This window comes from Giraffa tippelskirchi, chromosome 12 (assembly GCF_054371585.1).
Source record: "Giraffa tippelskirchi isolate mGirTip1 chromosome 12, T2T-mGirTip1v1.2.pri, whole genome shotgun sequence".
Lineage (NCBI taxonomy): Eukaryota > Metazoa > Chordata > Mammalia > Artiodactyla > Giraffidae > Giraffa > Giraffa tippelskirchi.
In genome coordinates this window covers 25,442,494-25,467,785 of record NC_137286.1, presented here as the reverse complement: position 1 = coordinate 25,467,785, position 25,292 = coordinate 25,442,494, and the positions used below count along the sequence as shown (strand labels likewise).

General features: G+C 41.6%; 1 protein-coding gene across 5 annotated transcripts in view; it reads left to right on the top strand.

The window, feature by feature from the left end:
• The window catches only part of AKAP6 (A-kinase anchoring protein 6), a 571,209-nt gene that overhangs the window by 284,794 nt on the left and 261,123 nt on the right, over positions 1–25,292 (top strand). For all 5 annotated transcript variants that reach the window (XM_081547988.1, XM_081547989.1, XM_081547987.1 and 2 more), the window contains 2 exons: positions 5,951–6,202; positions 15,011–16,777. In XM_081547988.1, coding sequence (XP_081404114.1) covers positions 5,951–6,202; positions 15,011–16,777 — 2,019 coding nt within the window. The remainder of the gene's footprint in view (positions 1–5,950; positions 6,203–15,010; positions 16,778–25,292) is intronic.

Below are 25,292 nucleotides of genomic sequence, written 5' to 3'. Positions count from 1 at the left end.
AGCTGTTGAGTGTTGAGGCCACAGCTGTGATTTTCACTAGTGAATGAACTTCAATTTTGAACTATTATCTAAAACACTGAATGTGAAAGTGACTAAGCAATAGCTCAGTTAGAGAAAACAGGTTTTCCAGTGTGCAGTAGCAATTGTCAGTTTTCCTCTTGTCTTTTTGCTCAGGATTTCTCTCATCTCAAATAAATCAGAGCCTGGGATTAAGAATTTAAAGCAGCAACCTCGTCAGTGAACCCTCTGAGTCTTTTAAAATCACAATTTTAACCAAAATGCTTTTTTTTGGTCACCTCTTCTAATCAAAGCAAGAGACAATTCAGTATCAGTTACATTTGCAGAGAGTACTAATTAGTGTGGATATACTTAGGAGAAGAAGCTAAACCAGTGCTTGCTTTTTAAGGATTTTACATTGATTTGTGAAATAGCAATATTTTATCCAATTGAATCCAGTTCTGCAAACATCCTTTGAACAGGGCTCACTGGTATGGCAGTGTCCTAGCAGTGCAAAGATGAGTAGGACACATTTCCTGCTTCCAGAAAAGTACAATACAGTGAGGGAGATGGAAGAGTACCAGCTAATGATAACAGAAAAATCATTTCTACATTAGTAATCTCATTTCAGTCCTCACACTTGCAGAATTTTAGTAATTAAAAGGATAACCACTGATAACAACCATAGAGATCTTCAAACTTTGGAGAGAAGTACTGTGGTGATTAGAGTCTCAGCATCCCTCCCCCCAGTCTTCATCACTCACAGTCATTCTCAATGTGACAAAGAAACTAGGACCATTAGAAAAGTGGAGAGGAAGGAGAAAAGAGGAGGTAGAGGTAGTCTACTTTGGGAGAAATAAAAACCAGGAACAGCTATCAGTCTGTCTTTTAGAGAAAGTACTGTTTTGAAAGTCAACTGAAGATGACATTAATACTCTGCAATATTTTTGGCATAAACTTGCAAGTTCTAGTTCACATGGTTCACTTATAGGGTTTTTTAAACAAGTAACTGCTATTCCCTTGATCTACATTTTAAAATACAAAGTACATGTATTAGGTAAGAATCTCTTCTCAGATTTTTCTAATGAGCATGCACACATATGGTGAGCATATGGGTAAAAGTCACTTTACTTTTAATCATTCATTTCTACAATTGCTAGTAAAGAAAATGAGCAGTCATGATGACATGGCATTTTGCAGTAAGACTAAAATAGGTACACACAATACATCTGATATTTGCTTATCTCTTGCTTACTGCTTTTAGAAAATAAAAACTATTTTAAATGTAATGGTATGCTCTGAATAAGATGAGGATTCAAGGTTTTTAAAATTCTGATAGGAAGAAAGATGGAAGAGGGAGTGGGGAGATATGTTCTTTTAAAGCAGGCTATAATTCATGTTTGTTTTAGAAAAACCATCTGAATGTGTCCTGCAGTTATACAAATGTACCTCAAGAGTGTTTTGAGAGAAACGGTGAAATTATTTGAGGGGAAGAGAAAGAAACATTATTTGGGTAGTAGAAGAAGGCAGAAATGTTTGCTGATTACTCTTTGTCCCTATGGAGAGGCAGGCTGTAGTTACTGGGGTTTTTTCTCTGTTCTCATTTAAGAAGTGCGTGGGGGGAAGTGTGAAACAAAGAGGAGTGGGAGTGGCTGCATCAGTAGGACTTAGTGAAACGGGGGTGCCAAGTGTTGCATTAGGAACTGGGCAGGGAAGTTGCCAGAAGGACATGTTTCTCTTCTCATACTCATGGAATCCATGAAGATGGGCAGTTTGGGACGTTTTGGCAGAACGCTGATCTACAGATACTTTTAATTTCACAAGGAAACCATCACAATGTCTTGAGAATGGTTGAGAGTGAGCATGTTGGCCTCATGATGAAGCAGCAGATAGATCCCCTCCCGGAGAGAGTTAGCCAGAGTCTTGGCAATTATGCTTAGAGTTAGGAGAGTAGGCAGTCAGAGCACTCACAGAAAAGACACCCTCACTGCTATCTCACAGTGGTGGAAACTGGCCATACTGGTTAAATACATAACAGTTGTCTTGAAAGCCCTGTATCTGTCTAGAAGAAATAAGATACAACTGGAAAATACATATACAATAGTCTTACCCAAAAAAGGCACCTCTCTCACATAAACATAAAATTAAAAGGAAAACACTGGGCCAACCAGATGGAGTTTATTTGTAAACAATCTCAGGTCCTCAGTGTTTGTATCAGCTACTAGGTAACCATAGGAGAGTCCTGTTTCAGTGACAGGCGGCAGCAGCTGTTGAGTGAAGTGGGCAGTTGATAAATATAACGTAGTCAATGCATTTTGTGCTGTGATTCTGAATGCCATAGGAGCTACTGTGCTGTATGTGAATTAAGTAAGAAAATATTTAACCTGATGTGTGGGAACAGGGCCAGTTCACATTTCACAGTTACTAAGGAGGAGGGTATGGAAACCTAAGTTAACTGGCACCACTGATGCTTTAGTGTCTTTTATGTGCAGTTTCCCCTGGATACTTGCCTGATATCCTGACCCATGACCTGGCTCTGACTACATTCCTGCATCCATTATGAAGGAGCCATATGTGTGTAAAGAGAGTAGATGGCATGTGCTCCGGCATGTAGGTTTCATGGTACCAAGGTTATATATATATATAATTTTTTGTATAGGGGGATGGGCATGGGAGGGTGTAGAAATGCCTGTTTAGCTATTCTGAGCAGGTGGCAGAAGGGTTACCCCAACCTTTTTCTCTCCGAGGTATGTCATGTATTTTGCATCTGTAGGATCATAATGGGGCCTAAGGGACCAACACTCACAAATTCTGAGTCATGGAGTCAAAAAGTGTGAGGAAGTTGAGAACACTTTTGGCAGAGTGGTTGTAGAGGCTGTGCTAGGAGGCAGGAGGTGTATGAGAAAAGGGGATGGAGGGAATGGTGGCCTGGATAGGGTGAAGAGCACCTGTAGTGGGAGAATGGGAGTAAAGAAGTCAGACAGACAGGTTGGTGGCACAAGGGACTTCCTGATATTGTTCCCCAGGTGGAGTGATAGCAAGGTCCAGAGCAGAGCTGTGGTGGAGAGTTGTCCCAGTGCAGTGGGCGCCAAGGTCTTAGGAGCTGTGGAGTAAAGGAAATTCAAGCCTGGAGTGTTGGTTGGTTCCTCGATGTGAACGTTGACATTACCTAAGATAAAAGTTATGCTCAGTATGGAAAAGAAAGAAAACTGTGAACCAGATGCATTCTTTAGTGCAGAGGAAGGAAAGAGAAGAATGCAGATAACAGCAGTAAAAGGGGATGACAGGAAGGTTAGCAGATGGTAGGCACCTATGAAAAAAGAAGGGTGTTAGTATGAGGGCAAAAGAGTGATGAGTAGAAAGTGGCACAGCAGCACTGAGGTCTGCTCTTGCCCCATCAGTTCCCCTCCCTCTCCTGTCCTCCCCCTTCTCAGTCCAGGCCTGGGAGAATGAGCAGCTCCCCTGGGAGAGTGATGGAGGAAGCAGGAGCCTTGGGCAAGGTCAAGTTTGGGTAAGACCAGGAGGTAGAGGTAGCCTTTGTGAAGAAGTTAAGGCATGTTTTTACAGAGGATTGTGGGGTATTACCAGGAGAGTATGAGAATTTGGAAAAGGTCAGCGGTGGGAGGAAGGGCGTTTCCCAGGGTGACACAGTGATGCAGAGAATGAGCATCTTACAGGGCAGAGGACACAGGGCATTTGCTTTGGGGGAGGTGTTTGAGGATCAGGAATAAGAGCTGTGGGGGTAAGTGGAGTGGATGCCCAGACAATCATCAGCTTAAGACCCCAAGCTTCATGGAAGATCTGAGGATAGTTACAGGCCTGCTGTTTTCTGCTGAAGGCCAGCAAAGACTAGCTAATCTGGCTATGATTGCTTCTTGTGTACATGTAATAGGGTAGTATAATTTTTGCTTCACGTCTCTACTGGACTGCATAAGCCCATGGGCCCATATTGTTTTCTAAGAAGTTTACCTAATCAGAGCTCCAAGGCCTGTTTAAACTTTTTAATCTGTTTCAAGTTATTATCACCAGTTTATATCACTATTGCCAATTAAGTCTTGGATTTCAAAGCCTAATATTGAAATATTTATTGAAATTGTACAATAATTATTGTTCAAAATTCAGCACAACTTTCCATCATTATTCAATAGTGTTGGGTTTTTTTTGCTTATTAGCACACATTGTTAAATACAGGTTACATTTTAGTTTTTCTTTGACAACAAGTAACTGAATTATATGAAATTGGAAGGTTATATTTCCAGCAAAGAATGACTGTTTTGATACTCACGGTAGGGCTCAGAACTCAAATGCTGTCTTAAAATTTTAGCTTTAACAAAAATCATAAAAGCTCCATTTAAAAGAAATCACTGATACATAATTAAAAATGAGTAACTGAGTACTTTTCACTGACATATGCTTAATGGAGTCCAATTGTTCAAGTAAATATTACAGGGTTGCTACCCATTTCACGCTGCAGGCCTCTAACAGCACAATGAAAATGTGGAAACTTGTAAGGACAAGTGACACATCAGATAAAATATGCCTACCTAATAGTATGTGAGGAGGACATTGAAACTTTAATGTAGTAGTGTTTTTATTTTCAATGTCTGAGTCTTAAAAACAAAACCAAACTATATCTGTTTTTACTCTTGGAATTTCTCTGGTATTCCTTCTTGAGAATGATTTTGTTTGCAAAGTGTGGATATCCATTACAAATTTAATTGTAAGTTGTGTCCCTGTGGGAATGTGACATTTGTCCCTTACAGTGAAGATCCCATGGCTCACTGAGAATGGTTGGGAGTTCTTTGAAGCCCATGTTCTAGCCCATTTTTCTTCATACTAAGTGTCAGGAGAGTAAGTGAAAGTTGCTCAGTCATGTCTGACTCTTTGCAACCCCATGGACTATACAGTCCATGAAATTCTCCAGGCCAAAATACTGGAGTGGGTAGCCTTTCCCTTCTCCAGGGGATCTTCCCAACCCAGGGATCGAACCCAGGTTTCCCACATTGCAGGTGGATTCTTTACCAGCTGAGCCACAAAGGAAGCCCAAGAATGCTGGAGTGGGTAGGCTATCCCTTCTCCAGCGGATCTTCCCGACCCAGGAATCAAACAGGGGTCTCCTGCGTTGCAGGCAGATTCTTTACCAACTGAGCTATCAGGGAAGTCCTAGGTGTCAGGAGGATGCTTCTATTCTGAGATGTTTTGTGTTTGGTGGAGCCCACCAGTAGCAAAGAGAAACCTTGTTGGATCCCTTACCTGAATCCCAAACTAACAGTTAATACAGAGAACAGAGGTTGGATTTGTGAGGTAACCTCTCACCTTGGCTGAACTTTCAGTGTGGGTATCTGAAAAAATAGTGGCTTATTTGTGTCTTGGAAATGATCAACTTACCTGCATGCACTGAAGCCCCAGGGCCCAGGAATACGGCCTGTGACTCTGTGCTAAGTCACTCCAGTTGTGTCCCAACTCTGTGCAACCCTGTGGACTGTAGACCACCAGGCTTTTCTGTCCATGGGTATTCTCCAGGCCAAGAATACTGGAGTGGGTTGCCATGCCCTCCTCCAGAGGATCTTCCCAGCACAGGGATCGAACCTGTGTCTCCTGCATTGGCAGGAGGGTTCTTTACCACTAGCACCACCTGGGAAGCCCCTGTGACTCTGTATCTGAATTGAAACAAAGGCTACTATTCAGCATGTGCTCCCTTGACCCATTGGCCCTGATCATTGGTGTCAAGTGAAGGAGTGACATTTTTACCAGTCCCCTCCCCAGGGAAGATTCTCTGGGGGAGGGCATGGCAACCTACTCCAGTATTCTTGCCTGGAGAATCCCATGGACAGAGGAGCCTGATGGGTCCATAGGATCACAAAGAGTCAGACATGACTGAGCGACTAAGCACAGCACAGCACCCCAGGTTAAGGTGAAAGAGTCATAACATATTCGCTTTCCTTTATTGCAGGACATCTGTGAAGATATTTCTGATCATGTCGAGCAAATCCATGCCCTCCTTGAAACAGAGTTCTCCCTGAAGCTGCTTTCCTACTCTGTCAATGTGATCGTGGACATTCACGCTGTGCAGCTGCTCTGGCACCAACTCCGCGTCTCAGTGCTCGTTCTGCGGGAGCGCATTCTGCAGGGTCTGCAGGACGCCAATGGCAACTACACCAGACAGACGGACATTCTTCAGGCTTTCTCCGAAGAGACAAAGGAGGTGGGTGTTTTCTTGGAAGCCACATAATGCATCGTCAAGTGTGACTATTTAGAATGTTTTCAGTTCAGAGGTGCAGGATAGGAATTCTTTATAAGTAAATAAGCAGGTCCTGAGCTGGGCTTTGAAACTAGGTATATTGATGGGAGGCGATGATGAATGAATGAAGCTATAAACCAGAGGCAATGATGAATGAATGAATCTATCAACCAGAGGCTATGATGATGAATGAAGCTATGAACCAGAGTTAACTCACACCTGGTAGTTTCCATAGATATCACCTGTAGCTTTTGGTGCTAGCCTGACATCCTCTTCCTTGTTCAACTATTTTATAAATATTTATTGAGTGCTAACTGTGAGCCAGGCATTAGGTGCTAAGAATATAATCGTGATCAAAGCATGGTCTTTGTCTTTAAAGAGCTGAGATTAGTGGGGGATAGAGACAAGTGGACAAACATGAAGACCAGACTCTGATCTGCATGATCTTCATGCAGATACAATGGTCTACGTGAAGCCACTGGAGGTCAGAGAAGGGGCACCTAATTCAGTCAGGGAGGCCTTTCCAGGAGAAGTGAGACCTGAAGAAGAAGCAGGATTAGACTGATGAATGGAGGTAGAAACTGTTCTAGACAGGAGGAATGACATAAAGATTCAGAGGTAAGAAAGAGAAGGATAATATCAGAGGGCAAAAAGTTCAAAGGACCAGGAAGCAGCATTTGAACTAATATGTGAGTGAGGTCATATCATGAAGATGAAAAGCTGTATTAAAAAGTCATATTAAGAGAAGTGGACTTTATTTTGAGGATAACCAAAGAGTTTGTTCAGGGAATTGATATGATTCAGTTCATGCTTTAGAAAAATCATTCTGGTTGCAGTGAGTCATATGGTCTTTAGAATTTTGCACAACCAGTATACTTAGATTTTTTGTACTCATAGTAAACACAGTTTGGAGAGTTTATTGTTGTTAATCTTGACGCATAGTTTAAGAATGAACACTGTAAAGTTAAATCCAAGTAAACTCTCCTATTCCCAAATAAAAGCAACACATAAACACACACACAGAGGTATTGTGCTAGCTAAGTAGGGGCTATATATATGCATGTATATGTATAGATAGCCAGTGGTCATATATGGATGTGAGAGTTGGACTATAAAGAAAGCTGAGTGCCAAAGAATTGATGCTTTTGAACTGTGGTGTTGGAGAAGACTCTTGAGAGTTCCTTGGACTGCAAGGAGATCCAACCAGTCCATCCTAAAGGAGATCAGTCCTGAGTGTTCATTGGAAGGACTGATGTTGAAGCTGAAAATCCAATACTTTGGCCACCTCATGTGAAGAGTTGACTCATTGGAAAAGACCCTGAAGCTGGCAAGGATTAGGGGCAGGAGGAGAAGGGGATAACAGAGGGTGAGATGGCTGGATGGCATCACCGACTCAATGGACATGGGTTTGGGTGGACTCCGGGCATTGGTGATGGACAGGGAGGCCTGGTGTCCTGCAGTTCATGGGGTCGCAAAGAGTCGGACATGACTGAGCGACTGAACTGAACTGAACTGATGTATAGATAGATACCATGTATAGATATGTGTAGAGTGTGTGTGTGTGTATAGTCCCTTGGCTCTTGACACCCAGTTTAGTGCTCTGCTGTTGATTTTGTGGAAAATATGTATTATACAACTATAAAAGGCATTTATATAAATATATAAGACTAAAAGGCCTTATAAAGAGTGCTCCATAGCTCATTAATTTATTAATGTGTTAGTGGCTCCAACATTGTCAACAGCACAAAACAAATCTGGGCTTCTCATAAATGATTTATACTTGTTGATTATTGTTTTCTTAATGATGCTCTTGCTGTGGAAAATTCCCTGCAGGCCCTAGAAGTTTATGGGAATGAAAATCTACTGGGCTCACTTCTAAGTTTAAGGCACAATCTGTTTTCATTTAGCTTTCCTGGATAATGTGGCAATGAAGAATGTGATACAGTCTTTGGTAGGGTTCCTTTTAAAATTGTAGGATGAATATGCAGGTGTGTGTTAGTCCCCAGAGGCCATCCCTCCCAAATGGGATCCCTAGAGGGTCCTTGATTGGAATTCTTGTGCTTATGGGAAACTACAAAGAACTGTAAACTAAGCAACTATGCATGCATGTGTGCTAAGTGACTTCAGTCGTGTCTGACTCTTTGCGACCCTATGGACTGTAGCCTTCCAGATTCCTCTACCTATTGGATTCTTCAGGCAAGAATATGGGAGTGCATTGTCTCACTCTCCTCCAGGGGATCTTCCCCACCCAGGGATCGAAACTGCATCTCTTACATCTCCTGCACTGGCAGGCCAGTTCTTTACCACTAGCACCATCTGGGAAGCCCAAGAAATTATAATCCAATTAACAAAAAAGAATCCAAAACTAGTCAACTCTACCCTAAATCTCTTGTGACTAGGAGTTATATGCTAATGAGGTGGAGATCTGGGAAGGTTTTGTCTAAACTCTGAAGAGATCTTACTTCAGATATCTCTTGGTGTCTCCAATCTATACATTCTTCTTTTTTGCTTGTTTGTTCTTATCCATGTATTCGCCTCATTCTGTCCAACATCCCATACTGATTAGTCATTAGATCTGCCCACTTTCTACCACTAGAGGGGACATTGGAAATAATTGAGTCAAACCAATTCATTTTACATATTTATTTATTCAAATTATTAAAGAAGTACTATGACAAAGAAAGGCCAAACTACTGCACATTTGCACTCATTTCACATGCTAGCAAAGTAGTGCTCAAAATTTGCCAAGCTAGGCTTCAACAGTGCATGAACCGAGCACTTCCAGATGAACAAGCTGGATTTAGAAAAGGCAGAGGAACCAGAGATCAAATTGCCAACGTCCGCTGGATCATAGAAAAAGCCAGAGAATTCCAGGAAAACATCTACTTCTGTTTCATTGACTACACTAAAGCCTTTGACTGTGTGGATCACAACAAACTGTGGAAAATTCTTCAAGAGATGGGAGAACCAGACCATCTTACCTGCCTCCTGCGAAACCTGTAGGCAGGTCAAGAAGCAGCAGTTAAACCAGACATGAACAACAGACTGGTTCCAAATTGGGAAAGGAGTATGTCAAGGCTGTATATTGTCACCCTGCTTATTCTTATTTATATGCAGAGAACTTATATGCAGAGAACATCATGGGAAATGCCAGGCTGGATGAAGCACAAGCTGAAATCAAGATTGTCAGGAGAAATATCAATAACCTCAGATACACAGATGACACCACCCTTATGGCAGAAAGCAAAGAGGAACTAAAGAACCTCTTGATGAAGGTGAAAGAGGAGAGTGAAAAAACTGGTTTAAAACTCAACATTCAAAAAATGTAAGATCATGGCATCTGGTCCCATCACTTCATGGAAAATAGATGGGGAAACAGTGGAAACAGTGACAAACTTTATTTTCGGGGGCTCCAAAATCACTGCAGATGGTGACTGAAGCCATGAAATTAAAAGATGCTTGCTTCTTGGAAGAAAAGCTGTGACCAACCTAGACAGCATATTAAAAAACAGAGACATTACTTTGCCAACAAAAGTCCGTCTAGTCAAAGCTACAGTTTTTCCAGTAGTCATGTATGGATGTGAGAGTTGGACCATAAAGAAGGCTGAGCACTGAAGAACTGATGCTTTTGAACTGTGGTGTTGGAGAAGACTCTTGAGAGTCTCTTGGACTGCAAGGAAATCAAACCAGTCAATCCTAAAGGAAATCAATCCTGAATATTCATTGGAAGGACTGATGCTGAAGCTGAAACTCCAATGCTTTGGCCACCTAATGCCAAGAGCCGACTCATTGGAAAAGATCCTGATGCTGAAAAGATTGAAGGTAGGAGGAGAAGGGGATGACAGAGAATGAGATGGTTGGATGGCATCACTGACTCAATGGATATGAGTTTGAGGAGGACAGGGAAGCCTGGTGTGCTGCAGTCCATGGGTTCACAGAGTCATGACTGAGTCACTGAACAACAAAAACGACAACAGTTTTTTCATTCAATAAACATTTACTGATCAACTCTGTTTATAGCTGGGAATGTGAAAGTGCTTTAGAGTTTATGGTTATTGTTGTTTTGTGGAATATGTTCATCATGCTTTTATTTGAACTTTTATTGTTCACCAAGTGGTAGCCCATGAAAGATGAAAAACCACTGAGACTGTAACTGGCCACTATTTTCATAGCTGTGTTGTGACTTTATATCAAGTAGTACCCATGGTCCACACACTATGAACTCAACAATTATTTACAGATTCAGTTGGAAGCAGTTTAGTACATTTTCATGTCTGGAGTCAGTTTTTTGCTCTGGTGTAGACATGCAAGAATATGTTGTATGAAGGGGTAAAGGAACAGTGGATTCAAAGCCATCTGCTTTGTGAACATTTCTCTATGAACTGAAGCACTGTCTCCATTACCATCCTTTCTGAAGCTATGGAGTTTTGATCCTATTTTTTGCCAGTTTTGTTTTTGCCAACACACTGAAACTGTGGAAAATAGGAGAGAATTAGGATGAAATTCTCAGCTTTGTCAGAATACATTCAGCTGTGAAAGATTTGTAGAATGAAGAGGGAAATGGCATAAAATATGCTGAGAAACTAAAATAGTAGATGTATTCCAGTGAAGATGAATTCATTTTTCTTTTCTAAAAGCCAGTTGAGTTTCAGAGCCCATGAAAGAATAGGTTTGAAAATTAAGAAAGTGGTAAGTTCTCTTTCTTTCTGTCCTTACAAAAACAAAATGAGTTTTATTCCTTTATTTAAATATGGAGTAGATCATATCTTGTAAACAAATTGGCAAACGCGTTACTGAAACAAAGCCAGCTGAACAAACAAATGAAAAATACTTCAGGGCAAAGCTCAAAATTGTATACAAATGTGTTATCCTGAAATTTTCTATATTTCAGAAATTGTGGCAAGTAATTTATATTTATTGTTTCATTTAGTAAGAAAGGTAATGGATATTAAAAGTAGTTCCATTTTAATATTACTCATCCATAGAAAAGAATGAAAGATTTCCATTTGCAGCAACATAGATGGACTTACAGAGTATAATACTAAGTGAATAAATCAGAAAGAGAAAGACAAATACTAAATTATATCACTTTTAAGTGGAATATAAGAAATAACGTAAATGAATTTATTTATAAAACAGAAACAGACTCACAGATATAGAAAACAAGTTTATGGTTACCAAAGGGAAAAGGAAGGGAGGAGGGATAAATGAAAATATGGGATTAATAGGTATACACAACTATATATATAGAATAGATAAACAACAGGGATTTACTGTATAACACAGGGAACAGTATTTAGTATCAGAATAACCTATAATGGAAAAGAATCTGAAAAACATATATGTAACTGAATTACTTTGCTGTATACCTGAAAATAATGCAATATTGTAAATCAGTTGCTTCAGTTAAAAAATATACTTCAGTTATGGTTCAATTAAAAAAAATAGTTTCATTTTTCCATTCAGTTCTCAAAACTGAATTTAAGAGAGGTTAAATGGTTGTTTAAGGACATAAACTTAGGAATAATTAAATAAAACAAGCAAAACCAGCTCTTAACTGATCTCTTCTGTAATAATAATAATTTCTTTCCTCCCTTCCTTTCTTTCTACCTCCTCTAAATATTTATTGACTTCCCTGGTGGCTCAGATGGTAAAGAATCTGCCTGCAATTCAGGAGACCCAGGTTCAATTCCTGGGTTGGGAAGATTCCCCCAGAGAAGGGAATGGTAACCCACTCCAGTATTCTTGCCTGGAGAATTCCATGGATAGAGGAGCCTGATTTCTTACTCTTTATAAGGCACTAGGTAGTCAAAGATGAATAACATATGTAATTAAATGTTAGGAATCACCGTCACAATTTTGTTAGATCCTCAAACAGTTCTGGAAAGTAGGGAGAGTGAGTGCTGTTATCCTTATTTTACAGATGATATTGTAATCCATCCTACAGATAAGAAGACTGAGGTTAAGAGAGGTAGTTGCACAGGTAGTGATAACTGTTAATAGTATTAACACAATAGCAAACATTGATTAAGAACTTACCATATGCCAGACGGTGTGGTAAGCACTTTACCTGAATGATGCTCACCCTCACAGTGGGAACACATTGACCCTTGCTAGCACTCACCATTGCACTTTGCATGTTCTTCCACTAGCACTTGACCACAGGACAATTTATATCACAACAAAGTGTGATATATATAAAATAAGTAATAAGGGTAAGGATTCATTGAGTACCTATCCATGTGCCAGAATTGTGTCTTACATAGTCTTTAAGGCTTGCAGCAGCCCTATGACATGGCTTATTGTTTCATTTTTACAGATGAGGGAAATGAAGCTTAGTGACATCAAGCTACTGGTTCATGGTCATATGAATAATTAATGCATAAGCTAGAATTTAACTCTGCTGCTGCTGCTAAGTCACTTCAGTCGTGTCCGACTCTGTGAGACCCCATAGACAGCAGCCCACCAGGATCCTCTGTCCCTGGGATTCTCCAGGCAAGAATATTGGAGTGGGTTGCCATTTCCTTCTCCAATATATGCATGCATGCCAAGTTGCTTCAGTCGTGTCCATTTAACTCTGAGGTTTGGGCATTTAATCACTGGAGTCAACTAAAACTACATAATCAGAGGAGTAAACTTCATGAAGGCATAGATATACATTCCCAAATGTCTTCATTCATTCAACAGATGTATCTTTGAGTGCTTACTCTGTGTAGCTCACTATGCTAAGTGTTGTGGTTATCCTGGCAAGCAAGCCATTTTCTATGTGATTTATACCCTTGCGGTGCTTACAAACCAATGGGACAAACAGATTAATCAAAGAATCACAATAGTATGTATTTAAAGATTGAGATAAATGTTTAAGGAAAAACAACATAGTTTTATGAGAAATTATAAAAGATTCTGATTTACGTGGTACTTTAGAATCTTGAAGAAATAAAGCTTGATCTGAGGTCTGAGGGGTGAGTAAGAGTTAACTAGTTAGGGGTATTACAGGTGGGAAGCTTTCTTGGCAGAGGAAATAGCATGTGCAAAGGTTTTGAGGCAGAAGGAACACAATATATTCAAAAAATGAAAGGATGATGCTGTGGCTGAGTACAGCCTGGGAGGGGCAGGTGGCTTGAGAGAGGCCTCTTCATATCTGTCTTTGAAGAGTTTGAGTTTTAATCTAGCAGCAGGAAGCTAACAAAGCTAACTTCTTTAAGCGGAGAAGTAATAGCATCAGACTTGCAATTTGTAAAGATTACTCTTGTGGCAATGTGGAAAGCAAACTGGAGGAGGGGATATATCCACTTAAAATAGCATCCAATGGATCAGAGAAAATTTTGGCACAGAGGTCAGAGTGTGGACTCTGGTTCAGACAGCCTTCATTTAAGGCTTAGCTCAGCGTTAGTCACCAGGCCCTGTGCTAGTTATGCACCTTCTTTTGGCTCAGGCTCCACGTACATAAAACAGAGACAACAGTACAGACACCAGGAGAAAATCGTTTTGAGGATTAAGTGAAAAAGTAATAATGAACCATCCCCACTTATAAGATGAGGAGACTTAGGCTTAAAAACAAAAATAGGCTTTTCATTATTATTATTTATCTGAATGTTGTGAATAGGGAAGGGAATAGGGAATAAAGGCAAGGTCTGAAGAGAGAGAACCTCCCCAATCCAAACAAACAAATGAGCCAAAAAACCTGATGTAAGGGCCTGGAGAGGTCAGATCTTGGGATAACCTGATTGAAATGACAGAGGCGTGCTCACCCCATTCCTCCCTCAGGAGCACAGAGATCGCCACCCTCCACTCCGCAGTTTTCTTTCGTCTCCCAAAGGGCTAGATTAGACCAGCTATCCCTTCAGCCTTGTAGGCATGTCGGATGCCAGGGGCCCTTCTGCCCCAAACAAATCATCAATTAAAAGTCTCCCCATTTGTTGTGTGATGTTGGAAACTGCATTAGTAATGAGATAAGAGCCTTAGTCACACAACCAATGATTAAATTAAACACACTTATAATACTATTTTTTAACATTAGGGAATTTCAAGTCAGCCTACTTTGAAGGAAGGTGGGCACTTGGTATCTAACATACACAGATGAAGTGGGTGTCAGGGTGGGAGAGTATGGGGAAATACACACAGAGGAAAGCGATGGGGGTTACAAAGATACACTTTTGAAATGCATTAATTTTTTCCAGAATTCTCATGTTTACCTTCACACAGATGGGGACAGATAGAAGCTGGTCTTGAACTGTTTTTGTTATGTATTCAAATTCAGTATTTCATCTTCCTGTGATTTGTGAACATATTTTTAACACAACAGACTTACTATAATTAATTATTCTACTTTAAAATATTTACTAAGCATTTACTATGAGCTTACCACTGTAGCAGGTGATGGAGTGATAAGCTGAAGAGATATACATGGAGATTTTACTCTCATATTAATTTGTTCTCAGAAACATTACAAACATTAAGCTTAACAAATGCTTACTAAGTGAACAATACACTGTTTTAAAATAGGAAGTCAGGGCAAGAATGGTTATTTTTGGATTGGCCTTGACCAAGGCTCTGTTCTCCAGATTGAAGAAAAATCCTTAAATATTTAAGAACAGGATACTATGTAAAGCAATATGGTAATTAATGAATGTGCCTTTCTGTACCTCAAACCAGAGGCAATTGAGACTGATGCATTTTTGGCCTGTATCGTGGCTTCTGCTGAGATTTCATGTGAGCAGCAGATGAATGTAATGCTACATTTGCTGAAACCAGTTCTGTTGTCTGTTTCAGGGCCGGCTTGATGCTCTAACGGAAGTAGACGACTCTGGACAGTTAACAATCAAATGCTCTCAAAATTACTTGTCTCTGGATTGCGGTATTACTGCTTTCGAACTATCTGACTACAGTCCAAGTGAGGATTTGCTCGGTGGCCTGGGTGATATGACCTCTAGCCAGGTCAAAACCAAACCCATCGACTCGTGGAGCTACGGTGAGATGGAAAAGGAGTTCCCTGAGCTTATCCGAAGTGTTGGGTTACTTTCGGTGGCTCCTGACTCCATCCCTTCCAACGGCAGCGAAGCCGTGAGTGAGGAGGTGTCTCAAGTATCTCTTTCAGCAGATGACAGAGGTAGAAGTGAGGAAAATAATGCGTGCACAGTGGAGGAGCAACCAGGCTTAATGCAGGGGCCATCATCTTCAGTGGAAGCTCCGACAAATGCTGTTCAACCAGTTTTGGAAGCTGTGAAGCAAGAATCTGATTCCTCTTCCCAACGTGGGGCAAAGAATCCACAGCCTCTTCCTTGTGAAAATGCAACCCCCAAGCGATCCATCAGAGACTGCTTTAACTATAATGAGGACTCTCCCACACAGCCCACATTGCCAAAAAGAGGGTTTTTCCTTAAAGACGAGACATTTAAGAATAATCTGAAAGGCTCTAGTGGAAAGAAGCAGATGGTCGATCTGAAGCCTGAGATGAGCAGAAGCACCCCATCCCTGGTGGATCCTCCTGACAGGTCTAAGCTGTGCCTGGTGTTACAGTCTTCTTACCCCAACAGCCCCTCTGCCGCCAGCCAGTCATATGAGTGTTTGCACAAGATGGGGGATGGGAATCTCGAAAATACAGTTAGAAGTCACATTAAGGAGATCTCCTCCAGCCTGGGAAGGCTCAACGACTTCCATAAAGAGAAACTTCGACTGAAAAAGCCCCACAAGACTGGAGAAGAGGTGCCTCCATGCCAGACCTCTAAACAGGAGCCTAGTTCAGACAAGCAAGCCAAAAACACTAGGAGCTCGACAGTGCCGAATGCAATTCCTTCTAGTCCTTCCAAGGCCAGACAGAGGCCAGAGACAGATTCTGCTTCCACGTCCTCATTGGAGCTGTGTCACCAGAGGAGTGGGAAGGCCAAATTGCCAGTGCAGTCAGAAACATCCAGTTCACCACCTTTTACTCAAAGCAGTGAGTCCTCTGCTAGCTCAGACAGCATCATGTCTCTAGGACCCCGTCTTTCAGAACACAAAGGCAAAAGCAGCTACTCCTCCTCCCCAAGTCACGTCACCAGGAACGGTCAGGTTGTAGAGGCCTGGTATGGCTCTGATGAGTACCTGGCACTGCCCTCTCACCTCAAACAGACAGAAGTATTAGCTCTGAAGTTGGAAAATCTAACAAAGCTGCTGCCTCAGAAACCCAGAGGAGAAACCATTCAGAATATTGATGACTGGGAACTGTCTGAAATGAACTCAGATTCTGAGATGTATCCAACGTACCATGTCAAGAAGAAGCATACGAGGCTAGGCAGGGTGTCTCCAAGTTCGTCCAGTGACATAGCCTCTTCACTCGGGGAGAGTGTGGAATCTGGCCCCTTGAGTGACCTTCTTTCCGATGAGGAACTGTGCATGCCTCTCTCTGGCATGAAAAAATACACAGACGAGAAGTCAGAGAGAGTCTCATCCTCTGAGAAAAATGAGAGCCATTCTGCCGCAAAGTCTGCTTTAATTCAGAAACTGATGCAAGATATTCAACACCAGGACAACTATGAAGCCATATGGGAAAAAATAGAGGTAAGGATGGTCTTCTTAATCTGGATGATTCCTTACCTGATTTTTGGAAGTATTGCTGGGAAATGGTGAAATCCTCCCCACCCCATTATAAAATGTCTTGCTATTGTTGATAAACATAGTTGATTCCCCAAAGAAAGAAAAGAAAAAAACACACAATGATCACTGCATAGTGACAGTGGGCATCATCTAGGAACTGTGCATGTCTGTGCATTGGCTTGATGTGTGCCTGCTGGTGTAGAACTCTCGGTTGGTGTTGCTCAGACCTAACATTGGTCCTGGTGAGTGGTGGACCCGCTTGAGTGGAATACAAAGCAAAGTAGAACAGTAACCGTGCACACATACCAATACTTCAGGGATATGTGAATGGAAAGTTCCAGTTACCCTCAGTGCTTTTCTGATTTGTTGATTCTAACCCCAGAATAGCTTCCATATCTCCAATATTAATTTCTTGAAGGAAAAGACCAGACAGTTCTAGTTTTTCAGGATTTTTTCTTTTCTTCAATCTTCCTCCTCTGGCTAATAACCACACTACCTGTATTCTGTACCATCTATGGGCTCTGAGATAGGGAGATGATATTTTGGGTAAATCTGTACTTTTAGAGCAAATTATTAGATGTAATGAAATCTTTAAGAAGAGAAATCAAAATTTCTCAGCTCATTAAGAAGAGAAATCAAAATTTCTCAGCTCATTAATGTAAGCTGTGATGTAAGATACTAGATAAAAGTATAGTACATATGGATGGAATGACCTGGAGGAAGAAGATGAAAATATATAAAACAAAGAGGGAAAAGTTAACAGCAATATATAATAATAGTTACATATATTAATAATTGTTTTTACTAAGTATTTGTGTCTCCAGTCTTCATAACAACCCTAATACTAACCCTATTTTATGTATGAGGAGACTGAGGCTGAGAGAGACTAGGCAGTTTGCTCTAGAACTCATATTATTGACTAAATGTTCCCATGCCTTTCCATAAGGAAGTGACCAGTGTGTACCACATGTAAATACTGTAGTATTGAAGAGAAGAAATAGTAGCAGCAGAGCTAAGATTTGCCTGGGAGTCCTTGTGAAAGAATAAGCTTTCACTGGGGCTTTGAAGGATGTGCCAGTATTTAGATAGAGAGAACTAAGCTGAGCATTTCAGGCAGGAGCAAAAACCAAAACTTGGAGGTGGGGTTGGGAATGAGCATGGTACTGGGGCGCAGAGAATTTCTCAACCAGAAGGTCAGTGAGCAGGGAGCACTAGATTTCCATACGTTTAATAGACCTGGTTGCTGCCAGGCCCTAATGGCCAGACCAAGGCAAGTAGGATTTGTTCACCAGACATCTGTGGTAACTTCTCTGAAAGGGACTGAGAATAGTCATACAGCTCACAGTAACTCACCCTCCTTGGGCTGTTATTTGTGCTAGTTCTGTGCTAAGGGCCTTACATACCTTATTCTACTAAGTCCTGGGAGGTAAGAACTTTTCAGATGAAGATGGTAGGGCAGAATGTGATTAGGAAATTTGTTCAGGGCCTCACAGCTAGTGAGTGCAGAGCCAGGAGTTGAACCCGGAGCCAGCACACTTGAAACAGAATAGGCTGTGGCCTCCAATAGCCTTTCTGGAAGGCCTCATGGGCAGTGACAGGAAAGATGGTCATGGCAGCCATGGCAGTGACGGATACGGAGATGCCTCTGGCAGCCAGTGTAAGGGGCCGTGGAAATGGGGGTCGGGTGAATGGGGGGAGGGCTGTTGAAGATGTGACCGGGATCCAGGAAACCGGTTCCAGGCCTTGCCCAGTCATTAAAGGCAAAGAGTGGCTCACAGCTAGTCATGCTCCATTCTGGCCTCATTTCTTTTTTGTAGATAGAGATATTTTAGACAGATGATGGCATTATACCAACTTCCAAAGGAAGCATCTTTTATTCCATAATTCTACAAAGATGAAGCTAAGTTTTCAGCCTCTAGGTACTGGTGTAGTTTTAATAGAAGACACAGCTTGAGATGGAGATGAGGCAGGTAGTTTTTAAAAATATACGCACTGACATTGAGTAGATGATGAAACTTTTAAGAAGGAATGTTGAAATGGGAAATATTGTCCTGGAGTTGGGCTATGAGGTAAAAAGTTAAAAGGAGATTAAGCCCCTTCCTCAGCCCAACCTCCTTTCAATACTTCAGGTGAGGGTGACTCTCAGTCACCCAGGTGAGGGTGACTGTCAAGGTAAACCCAGGTCAGTTTACATTGGGTATCACATTCTAGCTTTGATCTCTTCCATATGGTGACCCATATTTGACCAGAAAAATATAGTAAGTGTGCAGGCGTGCGTGCTCAGTTGTATCCAACTGTTTGCAACCACATGGACTGTAGCCCGCCAGGCTCCTCTGTCCATGGGATTCTCTAAGCAGGAGTACTGGAATAGGTTGCCATTTCCTACTCCAGGGGATCTTCCCTACCAGGCATTGAACCCTTTTCTCATATCATGAGTTATCTGTGTTGGCAGGCAGATATATATATATATATATATTTTTTTTTTTTACCACTAAACCACCTAGGAAGTTAACATCTTCCTGGTATCAGGCACATACGAGGCACTTTACCTGCAGTCATGCTCTCATAAGATTCTCATAACAACCCTACAAGTTAGGTTGTTTGGTTTTTTTTTTTTTTAATCTTAAATTGACCACTTCTTCTCCAATGCACCCATTCTGGTCCTAGCTACCATCACCTCCTGCCTGGATTACTGCAGTAGCCTCCTTGATCGTTTCTCTGCTTCCACCTTGCTCCCCCTAAAGTCTGTTCCCAACAGAGCAGCCAGAGTGATCCTTATAAAATAAATCAGATGTCACCCCTCTGCTCAAAACCCTGCAAAGATCATGTCACCCCTCTGCTCAAAACCCCACAACAGCTCCTGTGGCATTCAGGGGCCCTACCTGGATTGCTCCCCCCACCCCCAATCTCCTCTCTGACTCATTTCCAATTGCTCTTTCCTGTACTCACTTCACTCCATTCCCACTTTGGCCCCTTTGCTGTCCCTGGAATAAGCTGGGCACACTTCTGCCTTTCAGACCTTTGTCAGCTCCCTCTGGCTGTACCTTCTCTGTCAGTTTTTTAATTCCTTCTTCTCTTCTGAGTGATTGCTCAAATATTAGCTTCTTAGGGAAGCTTGGGTTTCCCAGGTGGTGCTAGTGGTAAAGAACCCGCCTGCAAATGCAGGAGATGTAAGAGATGCAGGTTTGATCCCTGGATCAGGAAGATCCCCTGGAGGAGGGCATGGCAACCCACTCCAGTATTCTTGCCTGGAGAATCCCATGGACAGAGGAGCTTGGCGGGCTACATTCCATAGGGTCGCAAAGAGTTGGCCACAACTAAACATGCACACAGGGTAGCTTACCCTGCTCACCTTTGAACGGTGTATCCTGACCTCTATTTCTTGTCTTTAGCTCTTACTTTATTTTGACATTTTATATAATTGTCTTATTTAGCATGTAAAGTGAAGTTGCTCAGTCATGTCCAACTCTTTGAGACCCTATGGACTGTAGCCTACCAGGCTTCTCCATCCATGGGATTTTCCAGGCAAGAGTACTGGAGTGGGTTGCCTTTTCCTTTTCCAGGGGATCTTCCTGACCCAGGGATCGAACCCAGGTCTCCCGCATTGCAGGCAGACGCTTTACCCTCTGAGCCACCAGGGAAGCCCATTTAGCATGTATATTATTGTTATGTTAACTTTTTGTCTCCCCCTGCTAGACTGGGAGCTCTGTAAGGGTAGAAATACTTATCTGTTTAGTTTGCTAGTGAATCTTATGTACCCAGAACATTATCTGCTACATAGTTGGTGCTCAGTGAAGACTGTTGAAAAAAAGAGTGAGTGAATCCCTGTTTTAGAGTCGAGGAAATGAGTTCAGAGAGACGAAATTACTTCCCTTAACCTGCATAGCTAATAAGTCATAGAGCCATGCTTCAAGCCCTGTCTGCTTTCTCTTCCCATTAGATAAAGTCTTGGGAAGAGAAGAATTCCCTGAGAGATTGAGAACAGATGGAGAAGAGAAAAGGATGTCTCAAATTTTAGCCCAGTTGTGAGGCAGGAATATGAAAGAGGCCCCGAGTGGGGTCGAGGAAGGAACAGAATTCTGTGGTACTAAGTAAATGAAGGGAGAAGAGATGTTTAGTAAGATGAACATCAGCTTCGTTCTTTGCAAAATGGAGTTCAAGAACAGTAAGGACAAAGGAGAAAAACCAACCTTTAGATTTATTTTAAAGAGTCAGTGAGAACCTTAGAGAAAAGGGGACCTTATGAAAGAGCAGAGGTAGAAGCTGTGTTATAGATGGTTAAGAAGTGAGAGAGAATCATTCCTAATGGCTCCCGGAACCAAGTTGTGAAAGCCATATGAGAGAAAGTATGGTAGTGGAAAGTGAGGTCAGATAAAAGTTTTTATTTAAAAAGTTAAAGCTTATTTGAAGGCAGGAATAAAGGAGTCAGCAGCAAGAGAGACAGAGGTGCTGGAAAGCATCTCAGTGTGGCATGTGGGACTCCATGGGAGGAACTGTGGCCTGATCTAAAACTATGGGCTGTCATAGAATCCCTGGGGATACCTTGGAGTCATGAGACACGTGAGAGTCTTAGATGCTTTATGGTCTTGTCATTCTTCACCTCTCACATGTATGTCTTTCTCTTACTAGGCTGGTTTTGTGAATGTGAAAGATTTGTTTTTAGTTTGAATTTTTAATTCATCAGAAAAATTAATTTCTTTGAATACATTGTATGTGTTCACATGGTTTAAAAACTTAAGCTTAAGAAACAGACTCACAGACATAGAAAAAAAAAAAAAGCTATGGTTACCAAAGGAGAAAAGGGTGGGAGTTTGGGATTAGCAGATATACGCCACTATATATAAAATAGATAAACAACAAGGTCCTACTGTATAGCATAGGGAACTATATTCAATATCCTGTAATAAACCATAATAGAAAAGAATATGAAAAGGAATATGTTTATATATGTATAACTGAGTCATTTTGCTGTATACCAGAAACTAACACAACATTACAAGTCAACTATACATCAATAAAAATAAACAAAACTATTAAAAACATTTTAAAAATATTCATTTAACTCTCTCTCCCATCCTTGTTCCTCAATTTGAGTTCCCACCTCTCCAGTGATCATTGTTGTTTTCAGTTCTTATGCCCTTTAAGAAGTGCTTTATACATACACAAACAAATGCAAATATATTGGTTATGCAGTATTTTAAAACCTAGGAAATAAGTTGCAACCCATCCTTCTTCATTAATGAAAGCTCCTCAGTTAGCTCGGTGAGTTCTTAAGTAATGGTCCCGCTTCCAGTCTCTCTGTGCAGGTTGAGGGAATCTTCCTCAAATGTGGCTGATTTCCCCAGAACCTCTTGTGCGGATAAGGTAATCGAGCATCCCAGGTCTGAGTGCTTATCTCCTATGGGGCTTCTCAAGGCCTAAAATTAAAAGTGGAGAAATGAGTCAGTCCATTTCTAGACTCATTTGCTCTGATACATTCAAGAAATAAAAGCAATGAAGAGAAAGGGGGCAAGGACATGTCTGGGGCAGGCAAAATCCAAGAGAATGATGAAAAATTAGCTTAGTCTGATGTCTGGACATATGTGGTATAAGTGTTAAGGAATGGCAGCTATAGCTTGTGGGCCAAAACTGGCCCAAGGCCTAATTTTTAAAATAATATTTTATTGGAACATAGCTGCGCTCATCATTTATGGCTACTTCTGTCCTGCAGTGACAAAATTGAGTGGTTGTGACAGAGACCAATGGCTTGCAAAGCCTAAAATGTTTACTGTATGGTCCTTGATGGAAAACATTTGCTGACCTTTGCTTGAAAGTGAGGAAGAAGCTAGGCAAATAATGTCTACTGAGCATCCACTATATGCCACGTTCTGAGTAGGTTCATTCATTTAATTTATATAACATCCCCATGGAAGAGCTATTATTGGTCCTGTTTTTACAGATGACACATCTAAGGCTCCAATGCTAATGACTTGCCCAGGGTCACCCTGCTGCTAAGTATGGGAGCTGGGATTTCAACTGAGATGCCAGAACTGACTTGCTTTCCTCCTAGAGATGTATTCAAATGCCAAGGAACTTAGGCAGTAATCACATAAGCAGATCAAATCTATTTATAAAACCCACAGACTACTACTACATTAGCAAATTAATAGTATGACTTCTTTCTCATAGCCATAGCTGGTAAGTAGCCACTAGTCCAATGTGGGTGATTACTGATGCTAGTAGAGCAGTTGTGACTCTTAGGGAGCTGGAAAATTGCAGTGTGGTATGATACCAGCAGGGCTTCCCTGGTGGCTCAGATGGTAAAGAATCCACCTGCAATGCAGGAGATCTGGGTTTGATCCCTGGACTGGGAAGAGCCCCTGGAGAAGGAAATGGCAACCCACTCCAGTATTATTGCTGGGAAAAATCCATGGACAGAGGACCTCCAGTCCATGAGGTCTCAAAGAGTCAGACATGACTGAGCGACAAGTAAAGCACTTCTGGAGATCTGTCCTTTGGGATAAGTGCCAGGTTCACTTCTCACATCACAGGCTTTCTGCTCACTCTAAATTCTCAGAACTCACCCTGGAAGACATGACTCCATTAGGTTGAATTTATTGGTACCAAGTTAATGGATGCATGACATAGCTGATTCCTTTTTCCCCCTGAAATATAAATGTCTTCAAATGCTCAACTATAGTGTCTCAGCTATAGTTCAATGTCTCAGCTGTTGTTAGCATTTTATCTCAGAGACATCTGTAATCCAATTTGAAAACCTTTTTTTTTTTTTGGTATCATCAGCTAAGAATGTCTTTGCACATAAGTAATTTCAGATTGAGTGCAACAGATATTTGAGTGCCTGCTCTTTGTAACTAGGCTAATAAACTGTGGAAAATTCTGAAAGAGATGGGAATACCAGACCATCTGACCTGTCTCTTGAGAAACCTGTATGCAGGTCAAGAAGCAACAGTTAGAACTGGACATGGAACAACAGACTGGTTCCAAATAGGAAAAGGAGTACGTCAAGGCTGTATATTGTCACCCTGCTTATTTAACTTATATGCAGAGTACATCATGAGAAACGCTGGGCTGGAAGAAACACAAGCTGGAATCAAGATTGCCGGGAGAAATATCAATAACCTCAGATATGCGGATGACACCACCCTTATGGCAGAGAGTGAAGAAGAACTAAAGAGCCTCTTGATGAAGGTGAAAGAGGAGAGTGAAAAAGTTGGCTTAAAGCTCAATGTTCAGAAAACTAAGATCATGGCATCTGGTCCCATCACTTGATGGGAAATAGATGGGGAAACAGTGGAAACAGTGTCAGACTTTATTTTTTTGGGCTCCAAAATCACTGCTGATGGTGATTGCAGCCATGAAATTAAAAGACGCTTACTCCTTGGAAGGAAGGTTATGGCCAACCTAGATAGCATATTTAAAAGCAGAGACATTACTTTGCCAACAAAAGTCCGTCTAGTCAAGGCTATGGTTTTTCCAGTGGTCATGTATGGATGTGAGATTTGGACGGTGAAGAAAGCTGAGTGCCACAGAATTGATGCTTTTGAACTGTGGTGTTGGAGAAGACTCTTGAGAGTCCCTTGGACTGCAAGGAGATCCAGTCAATCCATCCTAAAGGAGATCAATCCTGGGTGTTCATTGGAAGGTCTGATGTTGAAGCTGAAACTCCAATACTTTGGCCACCTCATGCGAAGGGTTGACTCATTGGAAAAGACCCTAATGCTGGGTAGGATTGGGGGCAGGAGGAGAAGGGGACGACAGAGGATGAGATGGTTGGATGGCATAACCGACTCGATGGTCATGGGTTTGGGTAGACTCCGGGAGTTGGTGATGGACAGAGAGGCCTGGCGTGCTGCAATTCATGGGGTCGCAAAGAGTCGGACACCACTGAGTGACTGAACTGAACTGATATAGAATTGCAGTCTAGTCTGTAAGCGTCTGCTTGCAGTGTGGGAGACCCGGGTTCAATCCCTGGGTCGGCAAGATCCCCTGGAGAAGGAAATGGCAACCCATTCCAGTATTCTTGCCTGGAGAATCCCATGGACAGAGGAGCCCAGTAGGCTACAGTCCACGGGGTCGCAAAGAATAGGACACGACTGAGCGACTTCACTCACTCCCTCACTCACTGTGGTAGCAAAGGCAGTCACCACTGCCGCCGCCTAGAGATAGAGATGGGAAGCGGTCAGTAATTCCCAAGTAACTAGTAATGGGAATATAGAAGAGGTGTGGTCCTGGGATTAACTTGTCACTGATTTCTGCATTTCTGTATCCCAGAGATAAAATGGTGCAGATAGGACCCTTCCTATTTTTCATATGTTGATGAAAAATAGGACCATATGTTGATACATCACTGATGCCACACTGATGGTGGCAGTGATTAAAGAAATACCACACTGTCCTGTGTTCTCTTTTTCTTCTCCGTTTTTTCCATTGTGGTAAAAGAAAAAAAACAAAACAAAACATGGAGTTTGCCTTCCTAACC